Here is an 18,454-nt window from a genome sequence, read left to right as displayed (position 1 = left end):
TAACTACTAAAATAGTGGCCCAACCATGCCGATTTTCGAACTTGACCTGCATTTTAGTAAGATTGATTACTCTTGTGAGTTTCATGACAACAGGCCTATCGGTTTTCCTTAAAATGTGTTTACAGGGTTGCATATATGCTGAAAAGTGATAAAACAGCATAACTTATACAATAATGGCCCGATCATGCTGATTTTCGAACTTGACCTGCGTTTTATGAATATTCATCAGCTCTGTAAATATAAAACCAAAAAATAAAACTGTGTTCCACTTATCGTGTTTATAGTGAAAGTGCACGGCGACGGCATTGCCATCGGCGACGACAGACGCAGGTGATGGCAATATGTACAGACACATCTGTGTCTGTACATAAAAAAAACTGGCTCATGTCCGTTGCTACCTCAGGCCTTCCCAACTACCAGACTCGGCACCTACGGGTCCAGTATAAACCGGTTTATCAGACCACACTACCCGTTTTCAAGGTGTGTGTCAGATCGCATTACAGAGTATCAGCCACCACACCGATTTTGCCAGGTGCGCGATGTGATAGCAATGATCCTAAGCGGGGTTGGAAAGTAGTGCATCTCATCTAGATTCATGCGCTGCTGCAATTTTCTGTTTATGCTCAAATCTGACAGTACCGCAATTTTTAACATAAAATTTAGGTTCGGACATAGCCATTGATGTTTTGTAAATAAGAACTTGCAAACTTATATATTAATTTAGAAAAGTATACCTAATTTTGATAGCAGAAGCATATTCTGTCGGGGGTTAAATATTCTTGTGACTACCGGGATGGACGAGATTGAGGGCAGGGGTAATCCTAGAGAGGGGTGAGAAACGTCCATTGTTCTCGTCAGCGAGGCTGTCCTTTTTCAGGGTTTGTACGCACGGACAGAAAACTTAAGTATTGTGGGAACGTTACTAATGAAGCCACTGGTAGTACTAGTAGATATCAGCCTGTAGTCTTGAACAAGCGCCTCGATGACGAGTGAACAGTTTTCAAAAACAAAAGACCCAGGTGTGGTAGTTCAACTACTGTTGATGCGTGCCGCAACGACCAAACCTAATTGCTCCTCAAGGTCACAAAACAATAACCGGTACTGACGGCTAGGCTCGTCTTAATCATATAAGTAGCGCGTTTCCACCCCCTGATTGAGGGAGTCGTCTGTTGTATTCATGCGACTCCTACTTGACGAAAACGAGGCGCGATACCCGGATGACAGGTAGGCTTACAGAATTTGTGGTAGGGTATGATACTCTTTTATGCGATCTGACACACACCTTGAAAACGGGTAGTGTGGTCAGATATACCGGTTTATTCTGGACCCGTAGGTGCCGAGTCTGGTAGTTGGGAAGGCCTGTACCTGTGCTTTTGGAAATTCTACAATAATCTTTTAAATTACAGTACTTGCTATCATTTGACTGCATGCCACTTGGAAAATGATTCAATGCAGACAAACTTCAACTGTGCACATTACAGATTATTATCACTTTGTCCCTTTCTGAAGTAATCTTATGAACAGAATTGTTTCAAGGACTCGTGGTTTCAAATCTTCTCCACTGGAAAAGAACATTTCCAGTAGCTAGATAGGAAGTTGCAATATTATCTAAATCCTCAATTCTCTTCTCCCTTACATGTATGCATTATACAATTTTATGAACAAGAGGCAGGATTGGATATTTTGGTTCATACTATAGGTAGAATTTACTTTTGGTGGACATGAAAAGGCAATGAGGAATTCCCTCCTGTGCTTGAACATGACAAAAGCCAGTGAATCTACATTTATGGTAAATTACAGTGCACACGTTTGAGAAATTAAAAATAGTTTCATGCACCTTATGTTTTCAAGGGATGTTTAGTGAAATTAACTTTGGGCAAGACATAAATTGGGTTTCCCTACATAATGATACAATTTTTCTTACTCCAAAAATAGTGATTGTTCACAGCTTAGATAGGTACATGAAAATGCAATAAACTTACATTTTACAAATCAATTAAAAACAAAGTTTTTTAAACACTTAAATACTTTTTAATCTTGAAAATTGTTCTTCAGAACATTCTTCATACTTTTTACCCACTGAAGCCAATTCACATCTTCAGAAACGAACATGACAAATAACAACTGTATTTAAATCCAAAATACCTTGAACATTTTCCTTAACACTGACAAGGAATACAAGGCATAAGATTCATTGTAGCCTAACAAACATATTGAAATGTTTTTCAACTAAAAAGTCCAAATTCACAAATATACATTCAAGCAAACTTCTCATCACTTAACTTGCTGATCACCGCTTATATTTAAGTACTATGGTATTGATATATTTACATTTATCCACAAACCAATATACATAGCAATTCAATGATTTGGCAATAGATTGCTTTCACTTCTATCATTGTTTTTACAATCAAAACACAGTTCCGAGTACATTCAATAGTACATAAACCAGAAACCACACAGTTATATAGGGGATATGTACACTTATCAGAATACATACCTGGCACTAAAATACACATTTTCCCATCACAACTGTAGCAAACTTGAGCAATTAGAATAAAATATCTGCAAATACTAATGTTGAATAATTCCTCCCCAAAATTAATAACTATCTCAAAGGCAATAATCGTGTGATGATGGGCCTTAAAATTCAGCAGTAATCCTCAACCTTCCCCAAACCACTACAGATATGTACAGACATTACAGCTTTAGAGACAGGTGGTCAAAAATAAAATAAAAACATCACATTTCCAGCTTAAAAATACCAGTACGACTAGAAAGGAAAATGTTCATTTCAAAACGAGTTACCCATTGTTAGTTTGACAATTCAATCTGCTATTCAATAAAGTGATGATATGTCAACACTCTTGACAATAATAACCATATGTGTATCGAGTGCAGTAAAAAGTTAATCTTCTAGATGAAAATGAAATCCAGAATCAATATTATGCCAATCTCAATTGACCTACTTTTCACTGTCACTTTTGATATTGTTCTGAATAGTGTCATCTTCATCACCCTCTAAGCTTAGTTGCTGCATGCAATCTGCCACCCATGTTTCAATCCTGTCTTTGTTAATAGCTTTAAGTTTGTTCGAGTTTCCCAGGTCCACCTCAATGAGATCTGACTTCAGATCTATAATGGAAGCCTCTTTAGTTGGAGAAGGAGACCTAATCTCTTTTTTGTTTTCTTTGAAACTTTTACAACTCTCACCATCACAACTATTCAGAGTATTTGAGGTTTGCTGTGATACAACATCTGTTGTACTATCTGTGGTTGCTGTCGTTGTAGAATGAATAGAATCAATGTAAGGTAAGTCTGTAGCTCTTACACTGTCTTGTAAGCCATCATCACTTTCCACGGAAACATCCGCATTACCCAGTTCCACTCCCTTGTCACTCTCAACAGGAGTAGGAGTTCTATGAACTTGTGGCTTCATGCTTTCCAGATCCTCTGTGTCAGCTTCATGCCCCTCATCAATCTCATGAATTGATTCAATAATAGTGATCTTTTCAGAATCCCCACCTTGCATTTCGTTGTCCAGCTTGCTACCATTCTCCCCATGTTTTGTGACCTCGTACCCTCTACTGTCAGTTTCTGGCTCTGACTGGGGGTAGTTTTCAGATATGGGCTCTGAAAGAATGGAGCTTGTGAAGGAGATTGCACTGCAGGCAGAGGGTGTGCGTGAGTGCCCCATATGGGCATATAAATGCGGAACTGTAGGTGATGTTTTCATGGGATTTTCTTGAATTTCCTTCTCTAACACTGTGACCATTTCTCTGTAAACTTGACGGGCTTTCTCTGTGAGGGAAACCAATTTATGGAAGTGAGTCTGAAATACATCAAATATATAGTACACAGATTAATAAATATGGCGAAGAACATTAAAAATAATAGAGTAATATATTAGGTCTCAGTTATTCAAAGTCAGTTCAGTTAGTTTAACTAAATGAACAACACTTAAAAACAATGTCTATGACTTAATGGACAAAAATGTTGATCTCATTTCAAATGTTAATCACCTCTGCTCCTTCAAAGTTAAAGACCCCCACAACACTGACAGGAACTAATTTGGCACAGGCACGCCCCAATGCTCTTCTTCCCAGGGCAAATATAAATGGTACATCTTGTTCTTGGCAAAGATCTAAGATGTTGTGCAAGGCATCATCCAAGCCACCTAAATAAAATAAAACTTATTTGTTAGATTTATAAAAATCAAACAGTAAAAAAACTACCAAAAATAACTTTTTTATAACAGCTCAAAGAATACTACTGATAAAAAATAAAAAGTTCAAAGTGAAAAAAAGTTCAACAACAGATTTTCAAGTACAAACCTTTAGACTGTATCCTTTCCAAGTTGGGAGAGATAACCACACTTTTGATTTTGTTGAGTTTCAGATGTTTGGTAACCTCGCGAAGACCGAGGACTATCCGCCTTTTAGATTTAGCCTAAACGGAAAAAAATGGTTATTATTAAGTTGCATACGTTGCATTAAAAAAAAAAAAAAAAAAAACGGGCAGAAATGCAGAGGTATGTAATGCAAAAGAGCCCAGGAATAGGATAGGTAAATTCACCTTTGATGGATCCTTGTGATAGAGCCTATCTTGAAACCGCACCAGTTCTTGTAACAGTTGTGTGCAGCAGTCATCTATTTCTTTGTCAAGCACCTGGTGGCAGTACCTGAATATAATCAAATAAAATTTTTATGGACATGCACCAGGCCAATTGCAATCACACCCCTTCATAACACATGACGCTTGAAAAATAGCAAATGGTAAGTAGATATTGTGCCAAAGCAGCTGCCATATTAATACAATGTAGGAAAATAGTACTTACTCTCTGAATCTCCTGCTGTGAATCTTAGAGACAATCTTGGAGTTTAGAGCCTTGGTGCCCACTGTTGGACTATTTACACCAGAGCTGAGAGGACTTCCCCCTGGGGATGGGGGGCTGATGCAGATTGGAGAAGTCTGGCTGACAGGCGAAAGTTCTGCACTAGCAGGGGTGCCAGACTCCAAACTGTTTTCAAAACTAGAGCCTTTACAACTTAGAGCTGGAACATAATGTATTTTAGCATTAATTTAAGGTTTGTTTTCAGCAGTATAATTTCTTCATTAAATCACGGCAGTGGTCAAAATTTTACAAGCTGCATACATACTTTTTTTAATGTTTAAGTAGCTCTAAAATTAAGTAGTTGTCCATTAGTTACAATGGTCAATTTATTTACCTTCTTGGGACAAGTCACTGTCCACTGACATGCCCATATTTCCTATACTACATGCAGCACTGAAAAAAGAAGGGGGTCAATATATATTTTCATATGAACCATACAAACATAACTAGAGGGTTTATTAATGCATTCAGAAAATGTGCTACATGCAACCTGTAAGCACTAATGGTTTATCAAGTTACTTAATGCTTCAGTGAACACCCCCATCCTTCCCCACAAAAAGATGGCAATGACCAAGCACATTCCCTGTAATTACCATTCGGGAGCTTATATTAGAAAGTTGCACATGAAGGCTCCCTACTGATAAAATCTTATCAGGCCAACACTCACCCAACATTGTCTCCAACGTCAAGTAGTCTATTTCTCTTTTTCTCCTCTCTTTCTTTCAAGATTACCTAACAAGTTAAGTAAAAATTTATCTCAGTTTTGAATCAAAATTGGTATATAAATAATAATGGAGAAGACATGAAAGACATTTAAGTATAACCTGTGCATCACCAAAGCAGACAAGGAGAAAATGAATCTCTTTTAAGTAATGATTTTTGAACAAATACTTGAGGAAAAAATTATTTAAATGCTAACTGTTAATCATACCATTAATTTTTTTCAGAGAAGTTAGTTTTAATGAACATTCTCTAGCAATGAATGCTTGCCTTATTCTCAACTTTGAATCATATTCTCAAGTATTTTTTTAAGTATATTATTTAAAGTATAAAGAGACAGATTTTGAACAAACCTTTTTCAATGGACTAGGCTTTTTGTTCTTTGCAGTTTCTCTCTCTTTTCCCCTTTTGACAGAAGGGGCACTGCTGTCTAGTACATTATGTGGAGTGACTGGGTTCTGATGGAAAGAAATACACTAAATGATGTGGAAAATGTGACATATAATAGCAAATCATGACACTGTCTGGTCACACAATATCGCAAAGTTGACATAATCACTCCTGATGTTTCTGTTCTTAAAGAATTAACTGTAAAGAATTGCCTTTTAAAGCCATTCAATGTGCATGTCATTTAAGTTATATCACCCAATAAGTACTGACTAATACAAAACCATTTTAAATCCAATTACCAGCTCTTTTGGCTTTACAACTGAAGGTGGGTGTTTCTGCTGTTTATTCTTGTCCTTCTCTTGCTGTTTCTAAAAATAAAAAGCAAGTCTCATTATACAGAATGTATATGCTCATCTTTTTACTTGTAAAATTTTGTAAAAAAAAAAAACAATCAACCCACATCATACTATTAACACAAGATTTGGTCATACTCAGACTTGTGTAAACTCTAAACAGGATAATTTTAGATGAATAGTGGAATGAATTTTCATCTTGGGTGGAAAATTAATTAAATTTTAATTAAAATATAATTTATCATATTTTGGTTATTTTTTAAAAACCTACAGGGCAGCAGGAAATTCAAGGTTACAAAATAATTAAAATGCATGGAGGTTTAATTTTATTCAATTATCGATAATTCACTGGCATCTCTGAAGTGTTATCAGTAAAATGAAATAGTAAGTACCTCTAAAGCATCAATCATATCAGCAATATTAAGTGTCATAGGTTGCTTTGATTTCTTCCCTGAAGCAGCCTGCTGCTGCATTTGTTTCTTTAAACCAATTTCTTTTAACATTTGTTGTTCAATTGTAATCTCAGCCAATTCATCTTCAGCAGCCCTGTTAGCCATCTCACGCCGCTTTCGTCTCTTGCGGGCATTCTTCCCTTCCTTTGATGCTATAAACAATGAAACCAATAAAAACTCAATATACTAAAGTATCTTAAAACTTATTTTTAAAAAGTTTATGGCAAATAGATTAATTTACAAATAAATTGGGTAAATAATGAACTTGTATAGAATAAAAAAACGCCCTTTTCACAAATTACCTGCAACACTTGCTGGAAATGTTTCAGCATTCAGTAGGGGTGAAGTATTCTGTAAAGAAAAGAAATAAGAATTAAAGTTGCTGTGGATATTATATCTCAGTGCATCAATACTGTCCCTGCGGTAGCTTAGAGGTTTCCCTTAATATGACTGGCCACCATGTTTAAGCTTTTTGAAAAACATTTTGAACCTTTTTTTCCATTTTGAATTTTTTTTGCACTACAAAACTGTCAATTGCCATTGGGCTTTAATCGTTGAACAAAATGCAAACCATACTTCCTTTGGTTCTACAGTGAGAGGTGCATAAACAGATTTCGGTTTAGTCATTAGATTACTATTGTGAAAATGTGAAGACTGATACCAAAAAACATTTAGGCTGACAGACACCTCAAATGTTACCGACTAGCATAATGATAATGATAATGCTAAGGACTTTGTATTTTCTTAGTAACAGCTGTTTTAGAGGATATATTTAAAATGTTCAACTTAACATTGGTAAAACATATATATTGACACAGAATTATCATGAAAAATCTGATTCCAAATATGCAATGCAGGCACAATACTTTTAAAATTTGCAATCTTAAAAAAAAATTAAAAAAAAAAAAAAAATAGACACTTAAAAGACAGCTTGAGTAGCTGTTTGCCATGAAAATGGTATTTCAGCTCTAGGCAGAAGTATGTAAACAAGACAGTTACATACTGACAAATCATTTTAATAAACATCACAACTACTTGTATCCAAAAGGATCTGTCAAATTGCAGCCTATTACACAACAGTCTAACAAAGTTGTCAGTCTCTTTATTGACCATTTAGAATGATGTCAATTACCATCTATGGTCAATCCGACATCTTTTACTTTTAGTTCATTTTTCAACCAATATTATAAACCAATTATATAAACCCAGAAAAAAGTGCTTTAGGCATCTGGCAATAAAAAAGATAAGTCATAGCTCACTTGATCACACTGACTGGAGGACAGTGAAAGGGACAAAAGAACAAGGCCCAACATAAATCTTTCTCTGTTCAGCTTCCCCTTATCTGTGACTTTTTTACATTGCACTGACAGGTCTATCCTTTTAAACTCATGACTCGACACATTATATAACATGCAAATGCCAAATACCTTCTAGGGATGTTACTTTACAACTTTTTATACCTTACCTGCATTTTCAGAATATCACTATAGGATGTCACTTTGTCTCCAGAGGAATGGGAGAACCTTTGGGCAGGACCAGACAATTCTGGGAACTCCTCTTCATCTTCGAAATGCAAACATCCGTCACTTCCTTCTAAATTCAGCTGGTCTGTGGATGTGCGAGATATATTTGAGCTAGACAAGGGATACTCTAAACTTGGAGCACCATCACTCATTGCACCAGGCTCTGATAGACCACTGTCTTTCCGCTTTCTCCTCCTGTTCCTCCGTTTCTTTTTCTTACCATTGTTAGGTTCTAAAAGTTCTGTTCCTGATAAACTCCCTCTAGCATTTGAAATTCCACTAATGGGGGTAGATAACCCACTATTCTGTGTCTGAGACTTGTAACCATTGACCATTGTTTCTGTTGAATCACAGTATGCTGGATCCAGTCCATTCTGTGAGATACAAGCATCTGTTAAATACTGATTCCCTGATACAACTACCGCTGCTGCACTTCCTCCCTGCTGTGAGTAACTGAGTGGAGGTGGAGAGATTACTACTGGGTGAGTCCCATTTGAGATCTGATTTCTTCGGTGCAGTGGACTACTGTAGCCACTGTCAGAATCTACTTCTGTATCAGTTGAAGTTGTCCCTACTGGATTGCGTTCATTTTTCCGCCTAGCTCTCATTTTTGATTTCTTAAAAAGTGCATTAGGCTTATCTGCTAATGTTAAGTTGGCTATGTCATCAGCAAAATCTAAATAAAGAGAAACCAAATATTTTCTCATGAAAATAATACTGGAAAAAATATTTAAAGCCAGAATCTAAATCTATCTATCTATATAAAATTTGCCCACATATTTTTTAATAAAAAATATCTAAGATGTTGACGTATCCCCCAGTATCTAATTAAGGCCAATTTAAAAACAGTGCAAAGAACGATCTTATCAATTTTTTAAACTATTAACTCTTACCAACTGAAATAGCAAAATTAACTTTTTCTTAGTAAAAAAAAAAAAAGAGGGGGGTGGGGTGAAGTAATATACATTCCAACTTATGTTTTCTGCACAAACCTGTCTGTATTGCAGCATCCACCAGTATAATAGTTTTACTCCTGGGCTTCCTATTACTTCTACTCTGTGTACCAGACTCATTCTGAATTCCAATGCTCACCATGTTTGGACCATAACTGGTCTCAATCTTCTTCTTCTAAAGAGAAAGAAACAAATGAGTTAATGCATGTGGGTATCTTTACATCATTTTTAAAATTAGAAAGCACTGGTTTTCTTTGTTATTTAAATTTGTAATTAATGGATTTCTTTTCTTTTCTGTTTTTTTTTTTTTTTTTTTTTTTTTGGGGGGGGGGGGGGAGGAGGGGTAACTTTGCATGTATGTTGGTAAAAACTACTACATACTTGCATATGTATGACAGGCAGTAAATCAATTATTTCCTCTGATATGGCCAAAGCCATTCAATTCATCAGAGTCATTAGGGATAACATAAAATGGATTTCCCCCCTACTAACCAATGGTTAATGAAATCATTCCTACATGCAAAGTTGGTCCATGTTTTTTTTTTCTAAGAAGTTGGTTCTTTTTTTTTAATCATGTCTGAGGAGATTATTATGGAGGTACAGCCATCTATGAAGGTCTACACGGTCTGATGGCAAGCACTATTATCCAGAATAATTGCAATAACCTGTTTCTCAATAAAATGGAATTTAATATATTTTTACTGTATAATTCAGTTGTTTATAATGCATTTATTGGAAAATATGAATTTCACATGAAGATTTGATATCCCTTTAACTCTGATCTAAATATCATGTGATACATATGAATTTCTGGTTTCATCCTGTAAGCTATGAAGTATAAATATTGAAAACTAACAAGATAAGTATCTGACAGTCATCACTACAGAAAGGGGCAGTATGTCAGACTGATATATGTATCTCTTACTTCCTGACTCATGGACAATAGAATTTCTCATTTCTAAAACAAGTGCATTTCACAGTGGTGCAATACACCCTTAGGTTATGCAATGTGCAGAGCCCTTGTATGTTGCATGGTGCAATACTGTTGTCAGTCGCCAAAGAGTGACCATCATAAATATTGCTTTTTTTGTATCACTATAGCACTAAAACATTTCTAGTTGTACAAACATATGAAAAGCAGCAATCTTCTTAACATGCTACTAATACTTTATCTGTATTAAAAGCAAGCTAGGAAAAAAAGTGCACTTCACCATAAAATGTAGGTTAAAGGTCATATTCAAGGTCACATTTGGATTTCTCATGTCATTTTCTATTCAAGTTAAATTTAGACTATATGGGACCAGTGTATTTCTGCTAATTTTGGAGATACTAGGGTTACTTAATTGCATTGTAGATTTTACTGTGGAAGGTGCGCAAAGGTCACAATCAAGAGTCAGGGTCATGCTTGAGCACAAAATCTATCTTCATGCACAACCACATATAAAGATATTAGAGTTGGTAAATTTGAACCAAAGTCCCCTTTAAGTGACAGAAAAGTTGTAATCACAAAATTCTACTCATGACTCAATTAGTGAATAAGAACATAAAATGATATGACCCTTTGAGCGCATGAAAATGGAATTAAGCATAAGGTAGGAATATTTTTGACAAATGTCTTAAAAGAAAAAGAGGGTGAATTACTGATACTAGTGATGCTGCTTGCTTTAATTGAGGGAGAAAGAGACAGGAAAGCAAAGAGAGGACAATGACAGGCAGAATTGATGATGAACATCATTGCATGGCAGGACTTTGTGGTCTATCTGGTGATAGACTATGGCAAAATTTATTTATTCATGCACTCATTCATACATTCAAAGACAATTTTCCCCACTAAGCATGCTCTATTACATACTTCTGTGGCAAAACTGCTTTGCATTGTACTATTTTAAATAGCAGAAAGACATTTTGCAAAGCTAAAAGAAATGCTAATTCTGACCTATTAAAAATATGTAACTGCAACTAATGACTACAACTCTAATATTGCTGACCTCTATGCTTAAATGTTCTTTTTTTTAATCCCTCGCTCTTCCTAAATTAATGTGATCAATGTTCAGCAAAGACAATCTATCAATATCTCACAAGAAAGCAGAGCCATGATGATTTTTTTTCAGGCAGTCAAAGTCATTTATTTCAAGTGTTCATCTTGAATCCTTAAATTTGTAATTTATGTTGCATACTAAACAATGCATATTTATTCTGTCACATAAAACTTCCAACCATTGTTTGTCAGGGACATACTTCAAATGCTCCTCTCTTACCAAGGCACTGGTACATAAATTAAGCTGATAGTGAAAGGTGGGCAGAAAATAAAATGTGCCACTTAATTCTTTTCACATTTATCAACACACAAAATGCAAATGATTAGGAAGTCTCAGTTAGTGCACATGTGATAAATCCAACTGGTTCTATGTATGTGAGAACATATTATAATGTGCATCTTTTCTTTGCTTCACCCATTATGGGTCTTAATTAAGTCATGACTGAGGGCATATTCAAATAAAGTGATTTCAAATGCATGCTTTACCCCTATTTACGCCTTGCTGCATTCTTACTATTCTATCAGAGATTCATTTAACACCTAATCTATGCTTCAATTTCTGTTCTACATTTCACACTTTTTCCATTTACTTTTCATTGTGTGTGGATTGGTCAAAGTTGGGAAAGATTCAATCGTAACTTGAATCAATTTCTATAAGGTGCATCAAAATTATTTTTAACCTTGGCCTTATAACACTCTAACAGTTGCCCTGGATGGACAGAAACTGTTGAATAACATCCACTGGCAGAAAGTTATAAAAAATTCTGCATAATAGGAGCATTATCAGTCTCCAAATAATCTATACAAACCAAAACAAGGTTTTAATTTGCATTTTGAAGAATGCACTTTATAACTGCTGTGGAAGTTGTGTTTACAAATTAGCACTAGCTCTGCAGAATCAACAATGATATTATTTACCCAGTCACGATTATGGGATACACAATGTAGGTCGCTATACCTGTTACCAAAACACAGAATAAACAACTATATTTACATTCTTACGGAGGTCAAATGTCCATGAAATTGAAAAAACTAGTTATCCTTAATTATGCCTAGATGCTATTATCAATGCTGAGAAATCTATAAGTTTTACTTTACAAGATGAGGATACCTCGAAAAGAGTGGAATTAACAAATACTAATTTATGGAATAGAAAAGATAAAACTTCATTGCTTTACATGCCAGAGATCTCAATCCAGCTGGTTCTCCACCTTTATTAGATCCTGCAATAGTTTAGAAACTGACTCCCTTTTATGACAGGCCTTATTTCAAGGAGAGAGGGGGTTACCTTCACAAATATTTACAAAACCACCGTTACCAAAAACAAATGACTAAAAAAATATGATCATGCAACAACCACATACCTCACAGCCTTCACTGGAGCACAAATATATTTTGGGGCTTAAAATATAAATTTTGGATTCAGGGATTTCTCAGTCCTCGGAGCAACTATTAACATAATGGCATTGTGTAACTAATGAAAAGCCCTACACAACATTTTTTCTTTGGGTATGAAGTTCAGATTTTATCTTCAATGATTTGAAATCAGCACCTTTATAAAATTGTTTTCGATATAATGGGGGGGGGGGGGGGGGTCATACTTCTAAAGCAAATGGCTTTATCAAAAATCAAAACTACCTGCTTTGTTCTCCATATGTTCCTTAAACAATCACTGAAAATGTCAACAGTGTCTTAAAATATTGAAAAAATTACACTTGAAACCAATTGTGACCCCTTTAATAATTTGTTAACAGAGAATTCACCCAATAAAGCTTCCAGGAGAAACCTGTGTGACACTACCCAGTCCAATCTCTCAACTATATAGCAATTAATTCTCTCTCGTAATAATCTATCATGTGCCAACAGAGATGTGCGTCATTCAGAGATGAAAATACAATTTCACATAATTATTTTATTATCTATGTCATCTAAAAAATTTGTACCTTCAATGAAAAAGTTTATGATCAATAAACTATATTTGCAACAGACAAAATACTCTGTGCATAAATCATTGATTTATAAGTTTGATAAAAAAATTAAACAAGCTGAAATTGATTTCTTACTTCAGACACATGACCGTTGACGTGTAGGTGAACAAATTAAATGCTGTCACACAATAGGTCCTTTTTCTGCAAATTCAAATAGTCTGCTGCTTTGGGGGGGTATTTGGGTATGTGAAATCGAAATGTGGGTGGAATACTTTTTTTAAAAATCATGGTTTCTGTACATATTATCCAACTTTTACTAAACAAATCCTAGAAAATACAAATGTAAAAAAAGTTTAGCAATTGGGAAGCAAATAATTCTAAAAAGCATGCAAAATACAACAAAAAATAAGTTTTATGAAAATAACCCACTAAGTTTGGTAGTTTATGAGTGAATCAGGTGGTGACAACGACAATCTAGGTGATCAGGACATGCACAGACATTTTCAGTGTTTGTGCATAGAAACCTACAGACATATGTTTTTTCACCATCTCAGAAAAATGTATAATAATCATGTAGCACATTCTAAACTAAAAAGCACTTAATTCAAGCATAAATGCACCGGTGAGTATTAGGGTGTTATTAGTTATCTCCAAGACAATCACACAGCATCATCTATTCATGTCTACTGCACATTCTGACACCAAGTACTTCAGTCACTGCTCTTTTATTCATTCACTTCCTTACCACAGAATAAGTTCATAAATTTAAGTACACAAGACTTACTCAAACACCTCGACAAACACTCAAGTAAATTTCAGTAAGCAATAATTATGCAATGGTCTAGTTGTAAGAAAGCTGTACTCCTAAGGATTTATTGATTTGTTATTAAAAATAAGGAAAGGGTTAGATGGTGAAGTCTATACCAAATTAGAAGTACAAGTGTCCTGGCAAGGTGTTTGTGGCAATAAAACAGACTTTTATCACAATACAGTTTCCTGGTCAGGCAGTCTGAGAAAACCACACATTATCAGCAGACCATTCACACTGATATGCACAAAAGTATTTCTTGCCCAGCATTTACATATTCACTACGCACTGAATATAAACTATGTTATCATGGACCTGATTAAATTGTCTTTTCATTGTATATAATTCTGCTGATCTGTGATAAGCCAACTTCCTCACTTTACTTTGAAAAAACCCTTATCTAGGTACTGTGACTGGTAATTTTTCACCGCTGTTCCCTTTTGTCACTCAGAACAAAATTGTATTAATTTCCACTACCTTGGAAGGTTTGCAATTAAAATTAACCTTAAAAACCTTAAAGCTGATAATCATTTTCTTACACATTTCCAGAAGGTTTAGTTAAAAGTACATTGTTTAAAGGTTTCTCTTCATATATGCCTATGACTACAGGGCATAAGTAACCAATATCTTATTGACCAGGAAACAGCTGTATGTTCCACATCAGAGCTTTCCTAACTTGGTATAATATCTGAATTTGTAAAAGGACAATCTTTTGCTCACTCAGTGAAAGCATTTCCATGTTTTGATATAGGAAAAGGGGAGCTAAAGTGTGGATCAATAACCAGATTAATACTTAGAATGGAAGCTTCAGAAAACACCCTTTATGATAATTTCAAATTTAAGGGCTAAGAAGGTAGGACTTGTAAGGTCTCAGCACATTAAGGTCTCCAATAAACTTCTCAAAAAAAGCATGAATGGGTTCAGATATTTTAATAGAAAGAGTCTGATTCAACAGGTGTCTACAAGTGGTGCAATTGGTAATGAGCGTGTTTATTTGCATGTTGTCACAGTGTTGACATCAAATGTCTGACAAACTGTTTTAGAAACATACTATGTGCCCCTGGACTTCAAAGTCACAAGCCTTTCAGGTAAATATTTTTGTTGACAATACAAAGTGTAAAAACAGAAATAGATGTAACTGGTGGTAAAGGTAAGTAAAAACATTTGCAGAAAGCTTTATAATGTCCATTAATTTTTTTTGGAGTAGAGAGATTTCAGGGTGGTGAGTCTGCAAAAGTAGGAGAACTAAGGGGGTATTCCAGTCTTTACTTAACTTAGCAGAGATTGTAGCTAAACAGAAGTATGAAAATAAAACTTACTGACTTAATCCTTGTATATACTTGATGTTAAGGACATTCTTTGACATTTCAAAACAATTTATTTAAAGAATAATAGTTATGAAACCATCCTTATTCTTTTCTATGAGTAATAATGTTAAGAAAACATGATTTTCATCAACATTCTTCAATGAATAAAAGAAGGATGATGGAGACATTGGCCTTTTCAAGGAAATGATGTAAATGACAGCTTACCTTTCGTATTATCTTGGTGTTTCTACTATTTTCTGATCCACTCCAACTTTGACAGCTATCCCCAGCCTCTGAAGCTGGATAACAATGCCCTGCGGGTCCATAACCTGTGGCATAAGTCATAGGTATCTCTGGGTATAAAATCCCTGTCCCATTCCATGTTGCTGATGGAGAAGGTGAATGAGCTGGTTGATAATTAGCGCAATAAGCACTAAAACCAGAATTATTTGGGTGCACAACATCCATGGAAACTGGCAATACATGGCCTTCAAAGGGCACTGGTAGTGAGGAGTTGATACTTGGCCATGCTTGACGAGGTGTTACATGATAACCCACTGGAGGGCCTGGGCCATTGAAAGCATAGCCACCTAAAACAGACATGCTGAATGAGTTAAGACAGTAAATACATAGGAAAAAAATCTACATATTCTAACATTTTAAACTGGTAAAAAAAACACTTCTTGAAAAAAAAATCCATGAAAAACAGAATATACCAAGCAATACTAATGTTTTATGGTTGAAGAATAGGGACATTAAAAAAGTATTACCTTTACTTTTTTTAAAATAAAATTCTGACATACTGATACCTTCAGTTAAAAAGTTATGTTTCTGAACCAAACTTACCCTGGTGGTGAATGGGCAGTCGCTGTCCTGCATTAGGTCTTTGCAAATTTTGCCACCGTCCAGCTTGTCTATGTAGATTAAATAATAATAATAATAATAATAATAATAATAATAATAATAATAATTTTTTTCTTTAAGAATCGCTTTTCACTCTCATAATATCAATATGCACAATATCTAGCATATCATAGTAGAATCTTAAAGAAAGCTCAAGCAGAATAACCTAAAGATAATGATGGTTTATCTAAATTCAATGTATCAGTGCAATCTACATACTTTGGACCAGGGTCACCCTTGACAAAAGGGTAACAATTTGTCATGTACCGGGGCAGTTCCTTGACAGGTGGATTTTTGGCAGCAGCACCTTGTTCCATTGATCCAAGATATTTTGGTACAAAAGCTGTTGCCTCAGGAGACAGGGTAGATTGAACATCCTCCTAGAAATGGACAAGTTAATGTGAAATATTTGGTTCAAAAATAAAATGTCCAAGGGTATTTACCTATGTATGCAAAAAAAGTAATAAATCAATCTCTTGCACTAAAAGAAAGAAAGTACATTTCATCATTGTTTTTGGCCAGTGAGCTTGCAATTGTGTGTATTTCTATATTCAGGATTGCCACTAGTGCAAGTTATGGGTGTCCTTGGTGTATGATTATGAAAAATTACTCTCTTTTGCTGATACAGTGACTCACAATGACTTGAAAATGACCTTCCTTTTTGTCAGTTATATTGCACTAGAGATTGTTAACTTTAAGAAATAGCAGAAACAGAGTTGTATAAATCATTTTAAAAAAACATATTACTTCTACCTGTAAAATACACACTAAACTGTATCGCAATTTTTTATTAATCATTCTGTCCACATTGCTACCCTAAAATTTTGTATAGATACCAGGCTGCTGCTGTAAATAAAATAAGACACAAGGCCCAAAAAAGTACAAAATGTATTTAGACAGCTGTTAAATCATACCTTTTCAAACTTGAGATATGGACATGAAATAGTCACAAAACTTGAAATTGCTCTCCTTAAACCAACATTTCATATAGTAAGAATGACTAGATACGTCTGGATAATTAGACACCATGTTCAAAGACAAGTTGGTTCAGCTACTCCACACGCACCAGTGACAGTGGGATGTACGAAAAACATTCCTTCCAATTAATTTAATAAATCATTGATTTTGATTAAACAATACGCTTTAAGAAAGTGTACGTTCCATCAACCCAGAGGTTTAAAATAATCCAGGCGACGTACCTGTAAAAGAATCTTAGGCAAATTTTAAAGAAAATATATATCGTGTCATACAAACATGACACCCAGCTTAGAGCTTTCAGAGCACGCGTGCCTATAAGAGACACGTTTTGAGACTTGAAGTGGGCAATGAGAAACACAAGTGCTTCTAATTATTTTGCTTTACACCTTAGATTAAATGGTTCTCAAAAGGTTGCTACAAAATAAGACGCCTGTGATCAACTTTGATAGAGAAAATGGCGGATGTGGTTTACATATCTGACATTTCCACGCCCATTCGTTTGCCGTAAATTGAAAGAAAACGAGAAGTAAATAAAATGTTGGGTTACCTGAGCTCTTGTATCATCTGTCTGGGACATATTTAGGTTCGACTCATAAATCCTTCCACTTTCTGTTCATGATATGTGTACTAGTCTTCGATCGGCTTGTCGCAGCCCTGTCCGTCCTCCCAAATTCAACGTTCACGTGACTGCGTTATGATTGGCTGGATATGCAAGATAAGCCCAAATCGAACGTAAATAGTCACCATGTGGATGAGACGTGTTTACATCCTGTGAATGCATTTTATTATTAATAGTCTCTTGGTTTGGATAAAATATTACCTTTATTTTTAAGCAAATGAACACGGGCTTTTGTTTGAAATTTTAGATGGCTAAGGGCACAGATAATTCCAATTTTTGCACCATGTCACGTTATTTTGTTCATGTATTTACACCTGTTTACCTGGTTGATATGCGGCATTGTATTCATCTATTGTTCAATTGTGTATATAGAACGCAGTACGTCATTGTAGGAAATCTCGCTCTTTCACTTGTATCATTGGCTATAGGTAATATTTTGGATGCAAATCTCGTGTAATGTACAATAACGTGTAGCTTAATAAACTTTCAACGCTCAGGCGTGTGTATTATTAATAATAAACGTTATATTAAAAAGATCATAGAATTTATTACATAGGCCTATTTAAAAGATACATCCTCACTAAATAA

At 35.1% G+C, this 18,454-nt stretch overlaps 1 protein-coding gene across 2 annotated transcripts; it reads right to left on the bottom strand.

Moving 5' to 3' along the window:
• Positions 1-2,111: 2,111 nt before the first annotated feature.
• LOC106173259 (selenocysteine insertion sequence-binding protein 2-like) lies at positions 2,112-17,969 on the bottom strand. 2 transcript variants are annotated; one of them, XM_013554321.3, is made up of 17 exons: positions 17,795-17,969; positions 16,489-16,649; positions 16,213-16,280; positions 15,592-15,956; positions 9,325-9,460; positions 8,275-9,008; positions 7,112-7,160; positions 6,750-6,961; positions 6,304-6,372; positions 5,968-6,072; positions 5,562-5,626; positions 5,229-5,287; positions 4,838-5,054; positions 4,576-4,681; positions 4,335-4,449; positions 4,023-4,177; positions 2,112-3,832 (listed from the first exon to the last, which is right to left on the bottom strand). In XM_013554321.3, the coding sequence occupies exons 1-17, from the start codon at positions 17,822-17,824 to the stop codon at positions 2,966-2,968; spliced, it is 3,513 nt and encodes a 1,170-aa protein (XP_013409775.1). In that variant the 5' UTR covers positions 17,825-17,969; the 3' UTR covers positions 2,112-2,965. The 2 variants fall into 2 exon arrangements, with proteins under 2 accessions (XP_013409775.1, XP_013409777.1); XM_013554323.2 differs by having other exon boundaries at positions 9,325-9,457.
• Between the last annotated feature and the right edge of the window lie 485 nt (positions 17,970-18,454).

The sequence above is a fragment of the Lingula anatina genome, chromosome 2 (assembly GCF_051362555.1).
Source record: "Lingula anatina isolate TDL-2025a chromosome 2, LinAna3.0, whole genome shotgun sequence".
Classification (NCBI taxonomy): domain Eukaryota; kingdom Metazoa; phylum Brachiopoda; class Lingulata; order Lingulida; family Lingulidae; genus Lingula; species Lingula anatina.
Note: the sequence above shows the minus strand (reverse complement) of the source record. Positions and strands in the feature narration are given on the sequence as shown.